The 21,484-nt window shown below is 40.4% G+C and overlaps 1 protein-coding gene across 1 annotated transcript in view; it reads left to right on the top strand.

The window, feature by feature from the left end:
- LOC123773817 (cadherin-like and PC-esterase domain-containing protein 1) overlaps positions 1-21,484 on the top strand; it is a 52,760-nt gene that overhangs the window by 18,369 nt on the left and 12,907 nt on the right. The window contains exons 4-14 of the mRNA XM_069318698.1: positions 3,696-3,870; positions 4,276-4,457; positions 7,802-8,043; positions 8,365-8,723; positions 9,683-9,756; positions 10,714-10,815; positions 13,057-13,136; positions 14,557-14,746; positions 15,596-15,773; positions 16,684-16,810; positions 21,262-21,398. Of these exons, the coding sequence (XP_069174799.1) occupies positions 3,696-3,870; positions 4,276-4,457; positions 7,802-8,043; positions 8,365-8,723; positions 9,683-9,756; positions 10,714-10,815; positions 13,057-13,136; positions 14,557-14,746; positions 15,596-15,773; positions 16,684-16,810; positions 21,262-21,398 (1,846 nt within the window). The remainder of the gene's footprint in view (positions 1-3,695; positions 3,871-4,275; positions 4,458-7,801; positions 8,044-8,364; positions 8,724-9,682; positions 9,757-10,713; positions 10,816-13,056; positions 13,137-14,556; positions 14,747-15,595; positions 15,774-16,683; positions 16,811-21,261; positions 21,399-21,484) is intronic.

Raw genomic sequence — 21,484 nt, 5'->3', positions numbered from 1 at the left:
CTGCACATACATACAGTAAGCAAATATTTTGGTTACTTTGCTAAGATTCCTGGCAGCGCATCATTATGAATGAAGTACAAGCGTATTTCTTGGACTCCATTGATGGTGTTATCTCTGAATTCTGCGAATTTCCTTTTCGTATTCCATTATATAATGACGCAAAGTATGCGAATAGTTAAACTTGCTCAATGAATTTGTGTTAGCTTGCTAATGTAATTGTATGGGGGTTGCATAAGTTTGTTGAGAATATAATTGAATCTTAGTTTAGTTCATTTATTATGAATCCCATCATGTGGGGCGGGTAGTGGGAAGGGTTACCACGGTGGGAAATGGACTCTGGTAATGAACCCAACAATTCATTTTTGGCTCAAGCAAGAAAAACAAACAAATAATGGGTAAACGAAATTGCCAAAATTAATTTGTGCAAGTTTTGCAAATGTGATTGTAAGTTTTTTTTTTTTTTTGCATAAGTTTGAGAATATATAATTGAATGTTAGTTTTAATTCATTTTATTAATGCAGCCCCGCCCCCCCCTATTCCCATCTTGCTATGGGGGGGGGGGCTAAGCCGAGCAGTAGTAACATCTAGAAGTCTGCTGCTTTTATTGGTTGATCCATAGATGTGTACTGGCTCCTCTTGCATCATCATCTAATAAATTAAACAACTAGCATATGTAAAGAGCTAGTCTAACAATTTATGTTTATTTTTTTTTTTTTTTTTATCAGGCCCACTGCCCTTCTATCCAGCAGACAGCTGCTGGATGGGTTACAATTGAGCCAAAAACAGTTGGTCAGGGCGAGATACGGCCTCATTTTAGAGACATTTACTATAGAAAAAAGCTTGAACGTCGGGGACTGAACGCGGGCCTACACGAGAGTTGTTCTTGACACTCAAATGTTTAGAGATTAAAATCTCTATAATTAGAGGGGGCAACTAAAATACCCCATTATTTAGTGAAATTTTGCAATGTCCAATAGTTTGGACGTTGGGGAACTGAGTCAGGACTTGCACTGAAGGTTACTCTGCATCCGGTCCAAATGAGGACACACGTGGGAGAAAGAGAGGAAGCAAGATTTACTCCCTCGGAAAACCTTAAAAAAAAAAAATTTGTAGGCCAGAGTTTTGAAAACATTGACAACTTTTTGATACAGAATGAAACTCTTAAACAATAACATATATCTTGTAGAATAAATCTTCCTCTATGAGATATACCTTTTTAGTTAGTTTGAAAGTTTTCATTTTTTTGTAATGATGATGCCTTCCTAACATGGCTCATTAAAATAATTTTTTGTTTATGAAATCGTGTAAGTATTTATGCAATATTTATTATAAAACAATCATAATACGCAGTGGCATATCATTTTAATAAAGAGGCTTTATAAGGTAAATATAATAGCAATGCGAAAATCTTTCTATCTGACGTATTTTTATTTTAAATAAATAAATACACTTGGGCGAAAAACATGTCTATTGCCCGCGTGAGCGACTTGGGTGGGCTCTTGCAGATTCTATGTATTTTAATCTCTAAACATTTGAGTGCCAAGAACAACTCTCGTGCAGGCCCGCATTCAGTTCTCGACGTTCAAGCTTTTGCTATAGTAAATGTCTCTAAAAATGAGGCCGTATCTCGCCCTGACCAACTGTTTTTGGCTCAATTGTAATCCATCCAGCCGCAGTCAGCTGGGTAGGACCCAGTGCAGGTTTGGAAGGCTTTGGAAATTAAAGCACCGTAAGATTGTGAGTGTTCAAGTTTAGGGGGGACTAAGTATTTTGTGCGAATGTGAAAGCCCTGGGTTTATTTGTGTAAGTTAAAAATTGAGTTTTTGTTTGTGTATAAGAGTTTAGCAATGTGTTTAAGTAAGATTGTGCAACTGTTTTAAGTTTAGGGGGGACTAAGTATTTTGCGCGAATGTGAAAGCCCTGGGTTTATTTGTGTAAGTTAAAAATTGAGTTTTTGTTTGTGTATAAGAGTTTAGCAATGTGTTTAAGTAAGATTGTGCAACTGTTTTAAGTTTAGGGGGGACTAAGTATAGATAGCGCCAGTCGTTGCGCTATATGAAGTTATTGGGCCCCCACCACAATAGCTGAAAACTATTATGATGTTAAAAAATGAAATTTAATACAGAATACGAACAGATTGCCAGTATGTATTAAATTGCTTAAACTACTCAACTACTTTCCTTTATAGTATATTTACGAGTATCAAATTAATATTTGGAGTGTCAAACCCAACATAATATGGCTGAGGCCCCACTATTTAAACTTCTTTTCGTATGCTATGAAATATCACAGGTATTGTTAATGCTTGTAACGTTTATTACAAAAGATAGACATACATTTGTTGCTATTTTTCATATTAAAATCTAATTTGAGGCCCGAAAAATATATCTATAAAATCTATAAACAGGTTAGAACCATACAAATGCAAGTATGCCTTTTTCACCAGTATTCAACTGTATGCCACAGAAAATGGAATCTTTACTTTAGCTACAGAAAACGGAGCAAAGCCAAGGGGGGATGACTGAAATAAACAGTTTCCAACCTGACTCTTCCCGCACATAAACATGTCTTTCTTGACCTCATTTCAAATTATATAGAGTACTGAAAGCTCATTTTCCATAGCAAATATACTAAGGAACTCATTTTACGACTAGAACGCAAACTAGGACCCCTCATTCAGATTCAAAACACGAGAATTATTGACTGAATATTTCCCCACTATCAAGCACACAGGACTTTAAAGCTATCTTAACTTCTTTAAAACCCCAATATGACCCATCTCACATGCAGATCCTGTTCTATGACTCGCCCTTCATGTCAATGTACCCCACAGTATCATGCAAATTCAAGATAAGGCTTACTACACCTATATATCCAAACTTGGTCTTTGTAAGGAATCTTGACCCCCCCCCCCCCTTGTATGCTTGACCCCCACTGGGGTTTTCCACCTCTGACCATTACAGAAAATGGAGCTGTGCCCAAAGGCTCCCTATACTATTCAGTCATAGCCTCATTAAAGTACTCCAAAAACTTCTATATTCGCTTTCAACTGCGTTTCTTGGTTTGAATCTATTGAACATTCACCCTCTGATCCATTCAAAAGTAAGGGCCCCCAAATTGATACCGTAGTACTCTCGTAACACCCCCGGGACAAATCGTCCATTTTTGCTCATGCCATTAAAATACTCCAAAAACGTTTATATGCCTTTCACCAGTGTATTTTTTGGTTTCCAACTATTGAACATTCATCCTCGGTACCTCTCATAAGTAGAGACCCCCTCCTTGAGGCCCTAGACTCATCTTAAAGCAAGGCAACAAAAAGTAAAAAAAAACAGGTTAGGATAGGGCACCAGTTCCTCAGGTACACCATGGGTGGTGGTCCCCCCGGGACCCCAGGGGGGACCACCACCCGACCACCGCCAGCCAGCCAGGAGCGCGCTGACTGTGCCCTAACCTAACCACCCAAATAAGAGGAATGGACGATCTGGCCCAACAGGGTCAAGTCGGCATGGAAGTGCCCAACCGTGTCTGAAATTTTTTTACCTCAATCTGTCTCCTTATTCACTACTGAACTGCGTGTTGAAGCTTGGATTTTGGAATTGTTGTGTGGTTCCAGGCAATGAAGCAAGACTGATGTAATATACCTGTAACACCAGGTGTAATGTACTGACTCTCCCATCCCCCAAATGTTCCAGGTTGGGGTCAGGGCAGGTGGTACAGGCCCACTGGGGTCCACCCTTGCAGGTGTTGGGTGCCTACGTCTCCGTCCGCCTCTACCTCCTGATCACCTCTCTCCAGCCCCTCCGCGCCCACGCCCACACCCACGGCGAGGTGGTCTTCCGCCACCCACCTGCCAGGGGCTACGCTAAGGTTGGTCGCTTTCCCTTCCCGCCTGTTTTTTCCCCTGCTTTATCCCCTTCCCCATTCTTTCCCCTCTCTCGTGCCCAAAGCCCGCTCCTAACTGGTGACCCCCGGCCGTTCTGTGTATATCTTGGCCTCTGTGTTATCTCTCGCAGTACCTTCACCTTCAGCCTCAATGTTATCTTGATCTACAGTCACATCCATCATCAGCATTATATATTTGTATAAGTTCGTACATATGTGTGTGTAGACACAATAGTCTTATCTTGAGGATAATCGTTAGCATCACCCCTATCATTATTGCAATCACCACCACCACAATCAACACGATAAGCACGATCACCATCACCAGCACCACCATAATCATTATCCTCGCCGTCATCACCATCCTTACCGCGCCGCCTGCCGCCCCAGATGCAGGGCCGCGTGTGGACCTGGACGGAACTGGTGTCATGGGTGGGCCGCACCTCTGGGGAGGAGGCCACGCGGGCCATGGTGGGCCACACCGAGCTGGTCCTGGCCACGCTGGCCCTGGCAGCTGATATCCTCCTGCCGCCCAAGCTCCACAACCTCAGGAGGGCATCACGGCGATACAGGTAGGGGGCGCTGACGGCTACCCTGCCGCGGGAACTTCGAAGTGGGGGTGAGGTTGTATATAGAGGTGGTGACGAGGAGGGGGAAACAGGCAGGTGGTTACTGAGGAGAGAGCGGTGAAGTGGGGTCCTGGGCATGCCGAAGGCTGTTCAGAGATGCTGAAGACAGACAAATAACCTGTAAATGTGTCCCCTCACACGTGCTAGTTTTATTCACTCCAACTTCAACGTTTTATGCAGACAGGAAGTCACAGGAGTTGGTAATGGGTCCAGAACGGACCCAGACCTTCATACTGCTTTATTTTCAGATGAGTGGGCTGGGTGGCTTCTACGATGTATGTGAACTATATTTCCTAGCTTACAAACTCCTGTGATATTCAGTGACAATTTCAGAGTTTTAACTACTTTTTGATATGAGAGAGAGCACCCACTTACAGCTTCTTTTGTAATGAAGTGTTCCTATGTGTACTCTGACTCACTTGTGTCCATTTCCATTATATTCCCTCGTTCTATTGTTCTTTTTTGAATATTGCTTCTGTCTGACGCTTGGTCAATTCCTTTTTTTTTAAATCTTGCATGTCTTCATCATGTCTGCTCTATTCCATCTTTCTTCCAGGGATCAGGTCTAGTTCCCTCTGTCTCTCTTCAGAGCTCCTCATCGAGCCTTGTTGCATATCTTTAGACTTTAGTAAATTTGTTTTCCATTAGATAGCGGGTTCCTGGCCGGATCAGCGTACTCAACCTTGGGGTATCCCATAGGTTGTATATAACATTAAGAAGTCCTCTTTGTCTAAGTTAGTGAAGGTGACGTTCTCATTCATTCTGTAGTTTTCAGTCTTCTCAGTCTGTTCGATCTTCATGAGTTTGCACCTGTTTTGTTAAAGTCCATAAGGCAGCACTCGGGGCTGCCTAACGGAGCTCTGGAAACTCCCAAAATTAGTTATTTTACAATATATTGTGATAGTCCTGTTCTGATCCTTATTAAATTATTATTAGTATTGTATTATTTATTAGATTAGCATCAACTAAAATCTACATGAATTAAACTATTTCCTCTGTTAGGTTGCTTACCTATATTAGAAACAGGACATGCCCAACTTTCTACCCCTGTGGCACCCCACTCATTACTTCTCTCAATTCTGATATCTCCCCTCTCGCTGTTACTCTCTGCTTCCCTTCCTAAAATATACTCTTCCATCCAACTTAGCACTCTTCCTGATACTCCAGCTTGCTTCTCTAGCATACATAGTCTCTTGTGAGGAACAGTACGTGTAAAAAGCTTTCCCACAACCCAGGTGCTCATCACTTTCTCTCTCTCTTTATTGTTATCTTGGCTCCGAACTCTAAATAAGTTAAGCAAGCAAACTTTTCCTTCTCTCAATCTGTTGATGTTTTGGATACAAAGTTGTCTTCCTCCTCTCTTCTATATTGACACCACAATAGTTGTTTTCCAAACCTTGTGTAACTGCTCCATTCTTGTTGAAAAGCTGGAAACTATGGAAGGGGGGTCTAGACAATGAACAAATTCACAAGGGCCGTGACGAGGATTCGAACCTACGTCCGAGAGCATCCCAGACGCTGGCTTAATCGACTGAGGTACGACATGATCAATGCTTGAACTGTCTTCTGTAGAATAAATGAGTCTGATCTTGTCTGGGTCTTTATCACCTGACCCTCGTCTGGTTGTTTCATTACCTTTTTCCGGTGTCATTTTTATTTCAGTTTTTTTTTTCTATTAGTTTCTTCCTTTAGAAATCACAAATCTGGGAGGAGGGGGGAAAGAATAGGCAGCTGTGGTTCCAATTAGCAAAGTTCCTGAAAACTTGTATTTTGAATTTGACACACCTTTTATTACAATACAATACAATACAATACAATTTTATTTAGGTAAGGTACATACATACAATAAATATTTACAAGGATTGTTTGACTTATAGGTAGAGCTAGTACATACAATGCCTAAAGCCACTATTACGCAAAGCGTTTCGGGCATCGTGTGTATTCGTGTGTATTCGTGTGTATTCAATATTCGTGTGCAGCCTAAGCGCCTTATCATTCACCTGCATTTTTCTTTTAATGTTCATTTGTATTAGTTTAGGGAGCCGGTCGGCCGAGCGGACAGCACGCTGGACTTGTGATCCTGTGGTCCCGGGTTCGATCCCGGGCGCCGGCGAGAAACAATGGGCAGAGTTTCTTTCATCCTATGCCCCTGTTACCTAGCTGTAAAATAGGTACCTGGGTGTTAGTCAGCTGTCACGGGCTGCTTCCTGAGGGGTGAAGGCCTGGTCGAGGACCGGGCCGCGGGGACACTAAAGCCCCGAAATCATCTCAAGATAACCTCAAGATAACCTCAAGATAACCTCAAGATAACCTCAAGATAGGGCCATCCTTTGTTTCAGATGCCGTCACTCGTTGCGGTTCTCTGCTCTACTCTCAATTCCTGTTTATTCATTCTTCTGAAATGTATTTGTGTTGTAGTTACAAATATAAGTTAATATGTAGTTACAAATATAGTTACAAATATATGTAGTTACAAATATAGTTACAATGTAGTTACTCGGGATCGTAGTTAACATCTGTTTTGTGCTGTCTAAAATTTCTTATTTGCTCCATTTTTTCTTTTTTTCCTCCAAGCATTGCCATCTAACCATGTGCATTGTTTTCTCTCTTGAGGCCTTTATCTCTTAAGGCCTTTATCTCTTGAGGCCTTTATCTCTTAAGGGCGTTATAAATCTTCATTCAGCTTATTGCCATTTATATAGTCCATTATTTCTTTTGTTCTTTCATAGTTCGAATTTGCATTGTATTCTTCCTTGATTCAAATTAAAAAATTCAAATGTTTATTCGGGTAAAAGTACATACATAGAATATGTATGTGTATGTATGTATTTATGTATCAATATTATTTACTTTATTCAGGTAAAAGTACATACTTAGAAGATGAGTTACAAACATAATTTTGGATTTATAGATAGAGCTAGTACATACAATACCTAAAGCCACTAATACGCACAGCGTTTTGGGCAAATATATTTACTTTTCAGCACTGTATAGTCAGTGTCAGGTGTAACTCAATACCAATGTTTTCACTGTCATGACAGGCCATGTCATGACAGTGAAAATGTCATGACAGTCTCTGTACCCATGTAGCCAATGTGAGGAGTGTTTCAATACCCATATTTGCCACTGTCGGATATGACTTGTTACCAATATTATCGCTGTCAGTTTTCTCGATACCCATGTTGCCACTGTGATGTCTCATTACCCCATGCTGTCACTGTCGGAGATGTATTGTATCCATATTGCCACTGTCGAGTGCATCTCGGTGCCCATCTTGCCACTGCCAGGTGCGAGGGTTGCTACCAGTTGCTCGGGATCGATCTTGTCTACAACTCCAGTTTCTACCCTGCCCTCCTGGGGGTCAGTGGCCAACCAGACCTCTCCTTCACGGAGTCCCATCTCGCTGCCCACAACCCCCACGCCCTCGGTAGGATCCAAGTGGCTGGAGATGTATTGACGCTTCTGACCAGGGAGGCTCAGGTGGTGCCACAGGTGAATGAGGCGCTAGTCGAGGCCTCTGATAACTTAGGTAAGTGACTAGATTCTTGTCAAATTCGTTAATAACCATATGTTCGACTATCATATGTTCTGGGATGCTCCCGGACGCAGGTTCGAATCCTCGCCACGGCCCTTGTGGATTTGTCCATCATATGTTCTGTTTTCCAAAGGCATAATTGTAAAAAGTCCATAAAAATTGGAAATAGTCCATATGATTCTTAATGGACGATGAATAACATGCAGAATTTACTCAATGTATTAGTGTAATGTGTAAGGGGGGGGGGGGGAGTCCATACTAAACTTAAAAACTCCCAAAATTTTCTATTGACATTTTGGTATTGTGTTGTGACAGGGGTGGTAGGAGTGGACTGCCTCATCTCCCACGAGCTCTGCCTCACCCAGCCAGACCTTCAGTACCTCCTTGACACAAGGAGAGAGAGTGGGGCCTTTACCAAACCCACAGAGAACGGGTTATTGGACAGGGACACTTCACTAGGCCTGCAGGAGCTCCAGGAAGGTGGAGGAACGGGGTGGCTATTTTACAACGATTCGTACACGGCGGGACAAGGCAAGATGGCACCTTCGAGAAATGCGAGGATAACTGACGATCAGTTTGTTCAAATGTCCGATACCAGACAGACAGCAAAGAAGAAAAAGAAGTCTGGGTTTACCATGATTTACCCGTCTCCTGTTGGCCGCTTTTATGATCAGGCAAATATTTCATCTACACTATATATTTGTTATTTATACACGTGTGTGTGTGTGTGTGTGTGTGTGTGTGTGTGTGTGTGTGTGTGTGTGTGTGTGTGTGTGTGTGTGTGTGTGTGTGTGTGTGTGTGTGTACTCGCCTAGTTGTGCGCGCGGGGGTTGAGCTTCGACTCTTTTGTCCCGCCTCTCAACTGTCAGTCAACCGGTGTACAGATTCCTGAGCCTACTGAGCTCTATCATATCTACATTTGAAACTGTGTATGGAGTTTGCCTCCACCACATCAAAGTCTAATGCATTCTATTCAATTCCGTGTGTGTGTGCGTGCGTGCGCACGCCTGGGTAGAGGTAACAGGAGTGTAGGCTTTTTATATAGGGTGAGGACAGCACAGCCAGAAACCATAAACAAAAATGGAAATATCCGGGAAGGGACAGGGATGATTGTTCAATAATAAGGTAGATTCCAGGGCCCTCATTAAGTGGAAACACAGGTTTTTCCTGCAAGAAAACGTTATGCAAGAGCAGCTGCTGGCTTGGGAAGAGGGGCCACGCAGTCTCCGTCCAGGTTTATATAACCTCGGCTCGTTGCGCGCGCAGCTTGGGGCGGTTAAAGTCAGCTTCCAGACATACGTTCTCTTCCACTCAGAAAACCCACCGTTTTTGGGAAAAACAGTGTTCTTATCCATGTAGTGAGATAAGGAATGACATAAGTTCAATTCAAATGTTTATTTAGGTACAAAGGGATAGAGTAGCTTAGGCTATTTCTACCCCCCCCCCCCTACATACATACAAGGGGTGATACAGATATTAATGAATTTATAGATAGTGCTAGTGCATACAATGCGTAAGTGTATAAACCTATAGAATACAGATTGGATAAAACACGATATACCTAGAAAATACATGTACTGTGTATATAGTCTTGACACGGTTTCTATTCACCCTCCACACCCCCGGCCTCCAGGTGATCACAGACCTGTACCACGCTGTTTCCTTCAACACCAGCACAGCCTTCGCCACCGCTGCCTACCTCCTCACGTGAGTTTATTATATATTTTATGTTTATCTTAATTTAATCACCTTTTTTGTCCTAGATATGTTATTTGTTTTGTTTTTAACAATTTATTTTTATTTTTGACATGGTGTACCAGATACATTTTCCTTTTTTTTTTAGTGAATCATTATTATTATTCCACAAAGATGTCACAGTGGCCTGATATATCAATGATTTGATATATCAATCATATCTCTAAAGGCTACCATCTCTAGTGGCTTTGACAGAGACATGGAGCTGTGGCTTTTTAAAGGCCGCTACCCCTATTGTTCCTGAGGATTTTTCAACTAGATTTTGAACTTCATGTGATGGCATTTACGGCTTCAGCAGGTAGGCAGTTCCAGTGGTACATAACACAGATAAAAAAAAAAATCTTTTCTGCCCTACATTGTGGTTTGTTGAACTTACATTCCTGTTGCCCCTTATGTTTGATCTTTTAAAGAAGTGGTCTAGATTAATATCCTCAAACTTGGTCAGTATTTTGTCTCGAGATCAGCCGTGTAAATATTGCTAGTCTTATAGTCCTCAGTGATTCGATTCGGTATGAGAGTCAACTTACTTCTGGGATAATTTTTGTCCTGTGTTAAAATTTCTCCAAAGCAGATGTAATTTTAATGACAGGGTTGGACAATATGGTAATTAGATGTTTGATGTAATGCATCAGTGGTGGTTAATTCGTAGTACGACAGTGTCGCGCCAATATATAATGAGTGTAGATGATGCAACTTAATTCTGCTTAAGATAAAATCACTTGTGGATGAGAAGCGCCTAATCCCATAGTAACATATACATTTTAACTTGTTTCTTTGTTAACGTGTGACTCTAGGGAGAATCCTAGAGCTGCAGGGAGGGGCAGGAGGGGTAGACATAGCCTAAGCTACTCTATCCCTTTGAGATGTATTTTTTCTTGTCTCAATAAACATACTTGAACTTGACCCTAGGGAGAGCTGGCGGCATGTGACCCGGGATCTGCATAGTCTGGTGACATCACTGGAGGCCCACTACCGCTCGCTTCCTCCAGGCGTCACACCCATGCTTGCCAGGTAACCTTGTTCACGTGCGGTTTCACTGTATCTTAAGGTATTTAAGTTTCATTTATAAACAATTAAGAGTAGCTGATGGGATTTTATAAGGACCTGTTTATAAAGTCATTTGCCACGTTCCTTTTATTTGCTGCGGTTTATAAGCAAATGAATGATGTGTAGCCGACTTCCCAAGACTTGGAGGTGGCACGCTGCTTCCCTTCTATACCATACTATAATGTTCATCTTTTGTGTACGTCTGATACCATACCACTTGTGAAGGAGGAAATGTACATGTTTATCTCTCAGAATGTTTGGTAACAGGTTTATTGTTTGTGATGTGTGTCTATGTATGTACTAACACGTTGTACTGAACGGGGTGAGAATAGCTTGAGCTACCTCATCCCTTTGTGTGTATTTTACCTCAATAAACTTATTTCAATTTCAATTTCAATGTTCATCTTGATTATGTAAATCTTACATATTTATTATACATATTTATCATTCAAATTGTATTTTTAATAGGTGGTGATCTTTGGAAAACACCATCGTGAATCTGTTCAAAACTTTCAAGACATATGTGGTGATGCAAAGATGATTTGATTGTTATTGATAAATTTTAGAATAGTTTTTAAAATCATTGATGGGGAGAGGGGGGGTCCCTAAATGATACCTAATGAATAATGGTCAGGGCAAATAGGGCGACCTTCGAGAAGCCGCCAGCTTCCTGTCTTCATCGAGGCCACTAGAGTTAGTGGCCCTCGGGTAAAAGAATAAGCACAACTGCTTCAAAATTTCTGTACTTTTCCTAATGGAATAATTCCTGTAGATGGTACTCTTAAAAAGTTTTATAATACAGGCAATTGTTTCCCCTTTTTATTTCAAGTACTATAGTAATAGTAGGCATCCACCAGTCTCAGGAGACTGGAGTTGCGCTCGGGTTGTCGGTCTGGAATAGCCTCTCCAGGGCGCAAAGCCAGGATAGGTTGATACGGAGCTGTTACCCAAGCAGCAGGCGCCCCCCCCCTCTCCACGGCGCCGAAAGTCTCCAATGGAAAGGCAAAGGCCAATAAAATTGGTTCCAGCGCCGTCGTAGGAACTGTGAGTTCTGGAGTTGATCTCGAAGTTGGTGAAAGAAGGCTCAGAGACTCCAAACCTGGAGACCGCCGTGGTCGGGGCCAGAAAAGAACCACCCCATCAAGGACAAGAACTCCCCCAGCCTCCTGAAGCAGAGCCTGGGCCGCACGAGCCCCAGGAGGTGGACATTCCAGTCCTGCATCTACGGGTTCCAGACAGATTGCCCTCTTTCACCCGAGGCCGTCTCCTTCCAGACCAAACAGAAGGAAGAGTGATAATTATTAAACAACTATATTATCATAATAATTTCAAGTAGTAACTATCAATTAATGATATTTATATTTGAATGCGTGTCATTGAAACACTGTACCTTAATCAGTTTTTAAATTGCAAAGTCTTCATACCCGAATTTACCTGAGAGCCACTAACACCAGTGGCCTCAACAAGGGGACAGGAAGCATACTTGACGTATTTTGCTGTGATCTCGTCCCCTGATCATTATTTCAATCTTCAGATAAGAATTGCTTCAAAATTTGTGTAAGCTTTACTGTATAATATAAAAAATCATATTTTAAACTGTGATATTTTTCAGAGTCAGAATATAAATACCAGGCATCCTTCCTACCCAAATGAAGCTTTGGCCACCATGTTAACACATATCTAATAGGCATGCCTATCTTTTTCCCTTCCCCACAACTACAAATACCACCATCAAAGTACACAGCTGCCACTGTTATTACAACCCAAAATACCACTTTCATGACCACAACTATCACATTACCACCATTTCTACCCTGACTTGCACTATCACCTCTTCCATCACAAATTACCACCACCATTACCACTTCAAAACCAACACATGCTGCAGCTTCCAAAAAATACATATTAGGCATTAAAGTACCAACCTTAAATAAAACTTAAATACCAAACTTAACAATTAAAAAGTCATCAACCTTATATGCACCATCACGTAAGCAATATCTTAAGAGAGACCCGATTCATTAGCATCAGCCTTAACCTTGATGACCCATACCATACTCCTCAACATAGTAACATACTAATGACTATTAGTAGTACTGTAGTAGTAGTAGTAGTTTGGATCTAGTAGTAGAATCAATAGGAATTATAGTAGCAGTAGTTATAGCTAACACAATTTGTTACAAATCAAACCATGTTTACTTCCAGCCTGGACCTTAATGAAAATGAAGACATTGAGGAGAAGTGGCTGAAGCATCAGGAGCAGGGTCACAGCCGCTGTATGCAAGGTCAGAACCCACTCACTATTTTCCAAAACTTTTGTAGTGTGTGGAAGCGGCATAAATATTGAATAGCATCACACACTTTCCTTCTAAAGAACTTCATATTCCAGTCGTTATTACATTCACCATCCCGTCAGTTATTCTTAGTTCTACTACATACAAAAATTGTACAAGAAAAATAAAGTGCGTTCTCCATCAGGACTACTGTATCCGAGCATGGAGACTTCACCTTCAAAAGGACATAAATGCTTTGGAAAGGGTTCAGTGCACAGCAACAAAAATCATCTCAGAACAAAGTAAACTCTCATATCAGAAAAGGTTGAGGACCACAGAACTAACAATACAGTACTACTGTACAAACCAAACATGACAGAACTGATCTCGTAGACTATTTAATTATACTGAACCAATTGAAAGACTTTAATCCAGACCACTTTCTTAAAAGCCCCAATATAACACACAAGGATCAATAATTTCAAGCTCAAGCCATAATTTAGGACAGACAAGAGATGCTTTTTCACACACACAGGGGAAATGACCCCATGAAATTGTCTACTCACTGCCATATCTGTCTATTGAGCACTCTACATTAAAATCTAACTCGATAGAACCTTCATGAACAATAAAGGAACCTTTTACAAACCATCAGCCTTGTTCCCATGAAAGCCACTAGAGATGGTGGCCATCAGGTAAATTCAGGCACCTTATTTTATTTTAGGGGTGGCGAGGGAGGAAAAAAAAGGGGACAAAAATCACATCATATGACAGTAATCATGGCTGCCACAGTTAGCATGCTGTTGAGAATTCAAATTTGGATTGTCATGCAACACAAGAAGCAAGTATAGCATCAAAAGAAGTCATTAGCAATTTCTTGACCATTTCTCCAACTGTGTACAGATATTAGACAGCAATTCTGAAATTTACCAGAGTAGCATAGGCCCTCCTGGATATACCCTTGATGTGGTTTCAGGTGAGAGCTTACTATCTAGTATCATCCCTATAACCTTTTCCCTGACAAATTTTGATCAAGCTTTTCACATACCCGGTAATTTGTAACTCAAGTGTCACCTGTTCTTAATCCTTGCACTGCAGTATTAATTTAAATACCAGTACTGTATAGTATTTCAGGAATGGAAAAAATAGTAAAAGAATTTTAATTGCTATAGTGTCGGTCTAATGTTAAAAAGTTACCCATACGAATCAGAGTGCATGTGTGTGTACAGAATGTGTTTACACACTTATTACTGTAAATCTTTGTTTTGACACCTCTGAACATGCATTTTTTTTTCTAAATACAGTATCGATAGAGTAAGATTAAAAATCATTAATGTAAATGTTAATCATTTATCTAGATTACAGTTCAGGTACTTATAATTTGAAAGCACTTTCTATGATCAAACCATTTCTTCTCTATCTTCATTAACAGATCTGGCTACAGCACCATACCTCCAGCGAATCATTCTGGTGCCAGACATTGCTCTTGTGCCAACTTTCACCCCGCTTGTGACCACCTACTGGGCCCAAGTGGAGTATGAGGTAATCATGGTCCAAGTGACTGGAGTAGCCCTTCACTGCCAAGCTGAAGCAAGGCTAGACGATAAATTTGGTCCATCTACGTAAGTGATTTTTAAATAAAAGTTTTCATATCTATTGTTGTAATCTAATTATAATTTACTGGTAGCTTACTGTAATGTTTACCATTCTTGGAGACTGTCAGACTGTTAGGGTTACAGTATTTAAGTCTCCTAGTCAAGAGTAAAGCTATCCATACAGTTATTCATCCAGTACTGGTCATGCCCAAAGGGTGTTACCCTGACCATGTGATACACACAATCAACTGTCACACCACTGGTTTATTTTGCACGAGTCATTATCTGAGAAAATGATGTGTAGTGACTTTCCAATCATTAGGAGCCAATCGTGCTCAATTTCTCCTGTGCCTCAACCTTTCTCTACCTGGCACTTGTCACCCTGTTGCCAAGCCAGAACTTTTTCATATCCTCCTTTTAAATATAAACTTTGCCATACTTGGTTTGATAGTTTCAAGACCTTGCCCATATCTTCCCCGTTGATATCTCTTGCCCATTTGAAGACCATAATCATGTCGCCCCTCTCCCTCCAAGCTTCCTGTTGCCTCTCCTCGTATGGAAAGGTTAAAGGTACCATGATTAGTCAGGTCATTCTACTTTGGATTTATTTTCTCAAGTGAATCCATGTCCACTCTGTAATATGGTGACCAGAATTATGCAGTCCATGTTCAAGGACTTACCAAGGCCAAATACTATATGTACTACAGAGGTAATATTTGTGAATTTATTGCTGATCTCATTATAAACCCAAGCATTCTATTTTTGTGGCATAGATACATTTTAGCCTAGGTCTTGTAACTCGAAATCATAATACTGTACTGTAATACAATTATAAAATACAGGAATATAGTAATTATGTACCAAATGTGTGTACAGGTTGGTGAACCATACGCTCGGACTGGGTGAGAACCGGGTTGTATTGGCCGTGGTGGATATCGGCCACTCTGAACCCTGGACCCTCAACACGTACACACTGCATCTCACCCGGCGGCCCCCGCCCATACCCTCTCCTGACATCACCATGAACACTCACCAGATCTGTGCTCTCAAGCAGGTGTGAAATGGCTGCTGACCTAGTTGTGCCTATGAGAAACAAAATCTCACTCTTGGATTCCCATCTGATAGTTTCTAAACCTGGTGCATCTATACCTTTAATATTTTAGTAAAATATTCTTGGGGAGTTGTGGTGTGTGTAGAGAAAGTGTATTAGAGGTAGAGGAATAATTTGAACTTTACTTTTAGGGGGGGTAAGATTATTGGAATCCTACTCTCTAAATGAACATTAAAGCCATGACAATGGGCTGATACACACTAAAGTGTTGATAAACATACTCTCATAATGATAATATTGGGTGGCACTACTTACCTTTATGAATGCCATTATTGCACTGCCATAGTGGCAATATTGACAAGTGCCATATCTTGAGGGAACATGCTGTTGTAAGACAATACTGGTTATGTGCCACCATATGTGAATGAATTTCTATAAATACAATACTGTAGTTGGTTCACCACTAGTAATGTACTATCAACTTTTTTTTTTTTTAAGTGGTGGTGGTTTAGTCTTTGACCAAACCTTATGGTTGGTGGTGTGGTTAACCAGGCTGTTAGATTCAGTCTGGTTAACCAGACCACTAACCACAAGACCTGGTCAGAGCATCCAATTGAGGCAGCATTAATTTACAAGCCACATTCCATAAAATCAAGGCTTATCCGATACCAAATACTTTCAGCCACATAGTTCTGCTAAATCGAGGGTCCATTAGAAGCGAGTTCTAACTCCTCATGAAGACGACTTTATCTTAGCCTCTTTTTACAATCTTGGTCATCCGTCATCTTGCCTTTAAGCATGTATGCAAGTGCTTGAGCATATTTCCCAGTTCCTGACAGGAGATGGGTAAGAAACCAGAAACTAGGAAATAAGTACACCTAAGCATAGATCTATTTATGGGTGTCACCTGCAGGAGTGTGAGCTGAGGATTGCCCCTTCGGAACCATGTGGCCTCGGCATGGAGTCTTCCTTTAATTCCTGGAGAGACTTCCTCGCCCACAGCCAGTCTCTCCCTGCATGCCCACAAGGAAACATCCATGGTATGTTAATACAGTACTTACGTGCATCTATATATGTATATAAACAAGTACAGTATACATAGTTACAAATATCATGTACATAAATACAAATGTACATAGTAGTATATTCAAATATACATACCTGTACGGTACAGTACTATACTGTACAAACATAAACAAAAAAACTCGGCACCTTAGGAACAACATTGGTTATTTAAAACTTCTTTATACAAATGCCAGAAGAAAATTGACATTAGCACATATATTTTGAGAGAGAGAGAGAGAGAGAGAGAGAGAATCCAGATATCATTGAAATCAATGATTAATGAAAATGAGAGAATATAATGGTAGAGGAATTTCATCTCCCAGGCTGCCAAAAAGGCAAAACAACAAGAGAAGATTTAATTTCGTACATACGAGCACCCTGGTGGAAGCAGCAATGAGGAATTGTGCAACTAGGGATGCTAAGAATCTGTCTGGTGCAGGATTTGATAAAGATGCTAAGCATACCATAATTTCTAAACAGTGATTTATGTCGACACTAACAATGTACAGTACAAGATATTGGTTTTGTCAGAGGACACAAAGCAATGCCACAGAAAATTGTTGAAGTATGTGCTTTTATTTTGAGAGGTTTGAAGTATGAGCCAAAAGACTGTAAATCTAACCTCATATATAAAGGTAAAGGCTTTGACCGCGTACAAGATTTCCTTCTTATACAGCATGTGACAGATCCCTGAGGTAAGAGAGCTCTTGCTTTTGTGTTGCCAACAGAAAAGTGCATGGATGACCCAATCCAGGTAGAGAAGAAACTGAACCCTACTTGTGATCACTATATCCTGATATCAACATGGAAATCCAAAGAAACGTAAAGATGAAGATTACTGTAGCTTCAAGGAGGCTACAACAGAATGATTTAGGGAACTGCAAAATAACACATTGAGGGAGCTATTATGAGGTAAAAACATTGAAGCATCATGGTATAATGACACTAGTCATTACACAACTTGCACAAAAATATATACCAAAAAGGGTAGAAAAACAAAAAAAACAGATGAAAGAAAAAATCTGCTAAAATGTTATTTCAACCAAGTTGAAGTTCAGTAAAGGAGTATCAAACCAACAATAATCACCGATTATGTGCCATACAAAAGAACATTGAATGTAGCCACCCAGGAAATCAAATCGGCCAATAAACTATGAAAGAAAAGGTGCAATGCATCAAGAAAAGATATGAAGACTTTTTACACATAAATAAGCAGTAAAACCAAAACAGAAATTAGAGTAGGACCCTTGAATGACAAGACCAACCAAATAGAAACATATGCAAAAAAGGAGCAGACACTGTACAGTATTTTACTAACATTACACACAACTTTTACCATATTAACAGAATGACCTTCCAGTAAATTTGAAAAGAAAAACTTTGAATGCTGATCTTAAAATCGGAGCTGCTGTTAAAATTTGGTAACTAAACACAATGAATGATGAAGTGAACCTTAGCCTTGAGAAAAAAAGAAATTGGTCATCTAATTGCAAAATTGCCTTGCGAGCCCCCCTCACCCTGACTACTGAATCCAAGGATGGAAACTTCACCTACAAAAAGACGAATATCATTGGAAAACGTTTGGCAAAGTTATGTTGACTGTCCCACCACTAACCTAACTGTCGTATAGCTGGAAAAGCCGAGGGTTTCAGGATTAACACTGCAAACAAGATAACAGAACTTTCACTACTTCCGACTTTCCATACAAAGAAGGAATAATTTAAACAGGGAGATTGAAGAAATTGAGCAGAGACTGAAGCATTCATATCAGATTGAAGAAAGGCAACTAGAACAGGAAGCAATTCAAGAAATAAAGAAAAACTAAAATATTTTTTCTCGCATGCAAAATCAAAAGCAAAAACCACTGCCATTATTGGACCTATTCGTATGAGTGAAGGTTCATACACTTAGGATGACAAAGAAATTAGTGAAATCCTGAAAAAGCAGTATGAGGATATGTTTAGCACTCCAATAAACAGCTTGAAAGTGGAAGATACGGACAACTTCTTTATGCGTGATATCCAAACCCCTGTAAATATAGCCGATATCAACACGAGCGTGACGGATTTTGAATGAGAGATTGACAACATGCCCATGCACTCAGCCCTGGGTCCAGACTCATGGAATTAATATTTATAAAGAAATGCAAAGTGCCAGTAGCACAGGCACTCAGTACAGTATAGTGTGGAGGAAGAGCTTGGACACGGGGGAGATACCAGATGCGCTTATATCAGTAGACATTGCTCCCTCCCTTGTGTAGAGGGGCTAAGAATTATAGACCAGTTGCACTAATGTCCGACATAATAAAATTTGAGCGAGTGATCAGGAGTCAGGTCACCAGTTTCATGGAGACCAATGACCTCCACAACCCAGGCCAACATGGATTTGGAGGGGGAAGATCGTGCCTCCACAGATACTTGACCACTATGACAAAATCACTGAGACATTAGAAGAAAAACAGAATGCAGATGTGGGATACACAGAATTTGGAAAAGAATTCGATAAATATGACCATGGAGTGATAGCACACCAAATGAGGGCAAAGGGAATAACTGGTAAAGTAGGACGCTGAATACTCAATTTTCTGTCGAACAAAACACAGAGTAACAGTCAACCATATAAAATAAGAGTCCAAGCACATTTAAAAACTGTACCTCAGGGTACAGTCCTTGTACCACTGCTTTTCCTTATTCTCATATCAGATATAGACAAAAATACAAGTCACAGCTTAATATCATTTTTTTTACATAAAAAAATCAGCATGAAAATTGCCTCTGCTAAAGACATTGAAAACTACAAGCAGATATTAATAACGTTTTCAACTGGATAGCAGAAAATAACATGATTTTAACAGTGATAAATTCCAGGTACATGCTTACAGTAAAAATGAGGACCTTAAACATAATACAGGGTACAAAACACAATCAAATCTGCCCATAGTCGAAAGCAGCATGTAAAGGATTTGGGAATATTGATGTCTGACAACCTAATGTTTAGGGAGCATAACCAAGCAAATATTGCGTGAGCCGGAAAAATGGTAGGGTGGATTTAAATAACTTTCAAATCCAGGGACCCCATCACAATGGTTGTACTATTCAAATCACTTTTGCTGTCCCATCTTGAGTACTGCTCAGCACTCACTCTCCCTTTCTCAGCAGGAGAGCTGCTGAAATAGAGGGAGTACAGAGAACATATACGGCATACATAGACGCGATAAGGCACCTAAATTATTGGGATCGTCTCAAAGCTTTCCAAATGTACTCGCAAGAAAGGAGATGAGAGAGATATCAGATAATATACATGTGGAAAATACTGGAGGGCCAGGTACCAAATCTACACAGTAAAATACAGTAATAACATACTGGAGTGAACAATATGGAAGAAAATGCAGAATAGAACCAGTGAAGAGCAGGGGTGCCATAAGCACAATTGGAGAACACTATATGAATGGTTGTTCAACACTCTCCCAGCGAGTGTAAGAAATATTGCCGGAACAACGATTGACATCTTAAAGAGAAAACTAGATAGTTTTCTTCAAGAAGAACCAGACCAACTGGGCTGTGGTGCATATGTGGGCCTGCTTGCTGCTCCAAGCAACAGCCTTTTGAACCAAGCTCTCGCAAGTCAAGCCTGGCCTCGGGCTGGGCTTGGGCAAGAGAAGAACTCCCAGAACCTCATCAACCAGGTATCAAGCAGGAACTGTCATTGAAAAGTTTTATAATACAGAACAAAATTACAAGCAGTTATTCTAGATCACTTCTTTAAAAGGTTCAATTAACATGACTCGCACAAAATGTAACAGCTTCAAGCTCAACAAACCACAATGTAGGACAGACAGCAGGAGATACTTTTTCACGTCTACAGCAATAAACCCATGGCATAATTTAGCTAACAAAGCCGTAGAACAAAGACAGTGTAACATATCAAAATACACCTGGAAAATTTATTGGATAACTGGCAGAATTCCCTCAGCTCGTCAGACCATTAGAGATGATGGCATTTTAGTAATTAAGGTAAATGCGTACAAATTTACATAGAAATGTGCTATTATTATTATTATGTTTACATTTGTATGTTAAAAATATAATATATAATAATAATATATTTTTAACACTTTGATTATTACCATTATAATGTAATTAGTAATGCTACTGATGATGACTATCAGTACTAATGTGTAATCAATAACAAACATAATCCACATCTTGTGCAGCTGAGCACACTAAAGCTATACCACTTGTTTAATCTTTTACAATATGTGTACATCTAAAGTCAATCATACAAAATTATAACCACAGATAATATAGCAAAATAATTTTGTATTAATCAGTGAACGGAATATATTTTTAAGAGAAATGCAGGACATGATCCTAGGTTTAGTGTACATCAAACAGGAGTGATGATCGAATGGATTTCTCCTCGTCAGGTCGGTGGATGGTACCATGCGAGTCGTGCGAGCGTCGGGCCTCTTGCGACTGGTCCCGGACGCTATGGCAGCCCTTCACCTGCACCCACCCTACTCTCTCCTTGCACCGTCTCCGCCACTGTCTGCACGGCAAGACGGTACAGGCAATCCTATTTTATGGTTTTAGTGGGATCAAGTCATTTCCTTGTGGTTTAACCCTTTTTGTTGCACTAGGGGTTACATT

This window comes from Procambarus clarkii, chromosome 91 (assembly GCF_040958095.1).
Source record: "Procambarus clarkii isolate CNS0578487 chromosome 91, FALCON_Pclarkii_2.0, whole genome shotgun sequence".
Classification (NCBI taxonomy): Eukaryota; Metazoa; Arthropoda; class Malacostraca; order Decapoda; family Cambaridae; genus Procambarus; species Procambarus clarkii.
Note: the sequence above shows the minus strand (reverse complement) of the source record. Positions and strands in the feature narration are given on the sequence as shown.